Source organism: Branchiostoma lanceolatum, chromosome 1 (genome assembly GCF_035083965.1).
Source record: "Branchiostoma lanceolatum isolate klBraLanc5 chromosome 1, klBraLanc5.hap2, whole genome shotgun sequence".
Taxonomy (NCBI): domain Eukaryota; kingdom Metazoa; phylum Chordata; class Leptocardii; order Amphioxiformes; family Branchiostomatidae; genus Branchiostoma; species Branchiostoma lanceolatum.
Genome location: NC_089722.1, coordinates 1,236,489 through 1,240,087, shown reverse-complemented (window position 1 = coordinate 1,240,087; position 3,599 = coordinate 1,236,489). Strand labels below are relative to the sequence as shown.

Below are 3,599 nucleotides of genomic sequence, written 5' to 3'. Positions count from 1 at the left end.
TGTCTCGTACATAACGACAGTTGAAGTGCATCTTCTTTTAGAAATAGGTCGATGTTTTACCCATGCTGGTATGTATATACGCTTTATCATTACGTAAGTATGAAAAGGTGAAAGATGGGTCTCCGAAATGTGTGGTCGCAGCACAGAGTATATGTCCGCATCCTGCCTAGTTTTTTTTTGCACCTTGGGAATAAATGGACGCAAAATAACCTGTCATGCCAACAAAAATCAGGTCGACGTAGATTTGTATATGAATATTATTACTACTGCTTTTCTGGGCGCGTCGGCTGTGAATGTAGTTCACCTAACCTCCGCTAGACGTTCAGAGTATAAAATGGAGAATAGCTGGTAAATTCTTTTTATTTTCACATATTATTTCCTTTGTATTTCTCCAGTGCATGCTACTATGAATTTCGAACAAGCATCCATGTTAAACGCGTTAAGTCTGAACTGGCAAACCGATATAGTGGAGTCATGATTTGAAATTCGTGGGGGACGCCTGGCAGTAAATGAAGGAACTGCATGATGTTTGGACATAGCGTTCAGGAACGGGCCACGTAAAAACAACCCTCACTAGTGCACTGGACTCGCGGCACGCCGGCGGCGCCGCTGCGGCCGATCGAATTGACAAAGTACTAAACGAGTTTCATCGACAAAAAAAGATTTTTTAAAAAGTTTTGTGTGTTTTGTTGTCTTTTTGGTCATACTTGTACGTTTTCAATGATATTCCCATTATCAAGTCAAGGGTACCCCCTCGGTATATATCTGTCCTTACAGAAACCTCTACAGATGATGCCACCACTGGTCAGTCCCGAGTCTGCACCAGCGCCATGATGAAAACCGTCGCCGCGCTGTCCCTAGTGCTGAACTGCTGTCTGTTCGGGACAGTTATCTTTCTGGGTGAGTGTTATAATCTTTCCATAGAATGCGTCTGGCTGGAAAATGTTACCTTTTGAGCTCAATTTCTGTTTGCTCTTTTGTCAATCCCACTCGATTCTAACACTACACAAAGACTTATGCTAGCCCTTATTGTATTAGTGATAAGGATATTATCTTTTATTCTATGCCTTTATTTTGTACAATACATAAGTTTGATAGTTGTTGCCATACATTGCATCATGTACATTTGTCGTGCAATAAAGTTCTTCCTCCAACAACATGGCGTTGCGTTCTGTTTCCATAGGCGTGGCAGTATTGAACCTGAAGATGTCCGTGAGTCAGCTAGAGGAGAACAGCGGAGCAGCCATTGTTGATCTATCTAATTCGTTAGGGAGGCTGCAAAAGGTAACGTGAAAATAGTAGTCATAGTGGAATTTCACAGATAATAATGAAAACACAAATTAGTTTGATACATATCACAACTGTACCGCCCAATTGTATCACTCGATATATTTAGAAAAAAATCAAAACTTCCCATCACAACCTCATGTCCACCACATTTGATCCCAAGAACTTGTTGACCAAGTTGTATCACAGCGTAACTTAATTGTTTTGTCTGCATCTATTGTATATGTATCTGTATTATTATCATCTATTTGCATGTTGTACATTCATACTATCATTATAACATATTACTGTATGCATTTGTATCAACATGCATAATTTTAAAATCTGACAGTTGTTGAAAAATGACGTGTGCTGAGGTATTTTGTGTTAAAAAGATGAAATAGAATTTTTTAATGTAATTTTGACAGAGTCCATTGCATCTACATACACAGCAAATGTCGGAGGGCATTTCAGAAGGTCTCAAAGACCACGAGACAGCTCCGGGCAATCCTCTGGCCGACTCCACCCTGCCTGACGTCCCGGAGAGTCTAACGCAGGCACTGCAGGACGTGGAGCAGATGGAAGTTGACGTCAAGAACCAGCAAAACAACTCGGAGGAAACACGGGCTGCAACTGACCAACCATCATGTAAGAATACACTGATCATAAATAAAGTCGTAAGCAAGTTCTATTTTGGATTTAAATTGATATCGTACATAGTTGAAATAGAATAAAAATGGTCTAAAACTACATTAATAAAAAAAGTGGTCTGGAATCCATGCTGGAAGCTCAACTGGAACAAATTAACACTGTTTATGAAAATGTTTCAACTAAAAACAATTGATCGAATTTGAATGACATACAAATAAAAAACTGGTGAAATGTCATCTAAATTGTGAGAAGAAGAAAGGCAATGCATTAAAAAAAAGTACTAACTAGCAAGGCTGGCCAATCATTTAAGATAACTTAGGTCCAAACATAAAACAAAAACTACATGTATGTTGGAATACGACTATATAGTTATGTAATTATCCTATTCTACAGCGTTTTGCCCCAACGGCTATCAGAAATACCGCGAAGTCTGCTACAAAGCGTTTGAAACAAGCAGAAACTTCCACGAATCGGCTGCAACCTGTGTCGCCCACGGAGGCACCCTCGCCATGCCCCGCGACGCCGGCACCAACACCTTCCTCATCTCACTCATCAGTGACGCAGGCCTGTTCGCCAACTACTGGTTCGGCCTGCACGATCAGCGCGAGCATGGCACCTGGGAGTGGATAGACGGAACCCCCCTGGGGACAGGCTACAGCATGTGGGCCGAGGGTCAACCCAGCGACAACGTGACGGGATTCCAGCACTGCGGCATGTACTGGTGGGTCAAACAGTACAGGTGGAACGACTACGGGTGTTTCGGCCACAACAACTTCATCTGTCAGATCGTACCATCAGGTTCGTATCGCAAGCTGGTGTTAGATTCTGTAAATGTACTGATGGATCAAACCACTACATTTCTGCAATGCTGTTTTAATTTCTGTATGTGTCAATTCCTGAATAAACCATTTATATAAACAGTACAGGTGGAATGACTTTCGGCCAAAGCAACTTCATCTGTCAAACCGTACCATCAGGTTCGTATTACAAACTGGTGTTAGATTCTGTAAATGTACCGGTGGATCAAACAGTTCAGGTGGAACGACTACGGGTGTTCCGGCCAAAGCAATTTCATCTGTCAAATTGTACCATAAGGTTCGTATTACAAGCTGGTGTTAGATTCTATTAAGGAATACAACAATGTTAAATACACCAATGGAAGTTGGTTATCCACTTAAATTAACAAGTAAGCAAATACTTTTCCAGCATTTATATTTCATTTATAAGTTGATGATACATTTTTATTTGGTAGGTAGATCTCCATAGAATACATTTGTAGGATAAATATCTCTTTCAGATTGGACCCCCTTTTACAGAAGTCGAATAAGCTTTGATACAAAACAATTTCTAGTTTTTAAAGTGAATTAAAGAACAAAGTAAAAAGTGAATATGCCACTCTGTATTCATCAATGACATCCGTGTTTATCAATCTTTTCCACAGGTGCTCCAAACTAAACGCCTGCTCCAGCCTTCACAACAGCGCAGGGCACAGTCGCCGAATCACAAACGAATGCATAATTCATATGCTGCCACCTAATATTGTATGTCAACATTGTACGACTCTCTTGTAGAAAGCTTAGAGTCAGAAAAATGTTTTAAACACTTGATTTTCCTTAGCTCAGTGTACTTAATCTGTAATATCTGTCAAGTAAAATACTATCCTAATATTAGACAACAAATGT

General features: G+C 40.3%; 1 protein-coding gene across 1 annotated transcript; it reads left to right on the top strand.

The window, feature by feature from the left end:
• Positions 1–1,721: 1,721 nt before the first annotated feature.
• Positions 1,722–2,848, top strand: LOC136423819 (C-type lectin mannose-binding isoform-like). The gene is made up of 2 exons (XM_066412146.1): positions 1,722–1,914; positions 2,311–2,848. Exons 1-2 carry the CDS (start codon positions 1,722–1,724, stop codon positions 2,832–2,834), a joined length of 717 nt encoding a protein of 238 aa, XP_066268243.1. The 3' UTR covers positions 2,835–2,848.
• The last annotated feature ends 751 nt before the right edge of the window (positions 2,849–3,599 follow it).

Bases quoted from the DNA above. Each gene is read 5' to 3' on its own strand.
- LOC136423819 (XM_066412146.1), top strand. From the start codon at position 1,722: ATGTCGGAGGGCATTTCAGAAGGTCTCAAAGACCACGAGACAGCTCCG. The intron at 1,915-2,310 runs GTAAGAATACAC...CCTATTCTACAG, and splicing joins TGCAACTGACCAACCATCAT to CGTTTTGCCCCAACGGCTAT.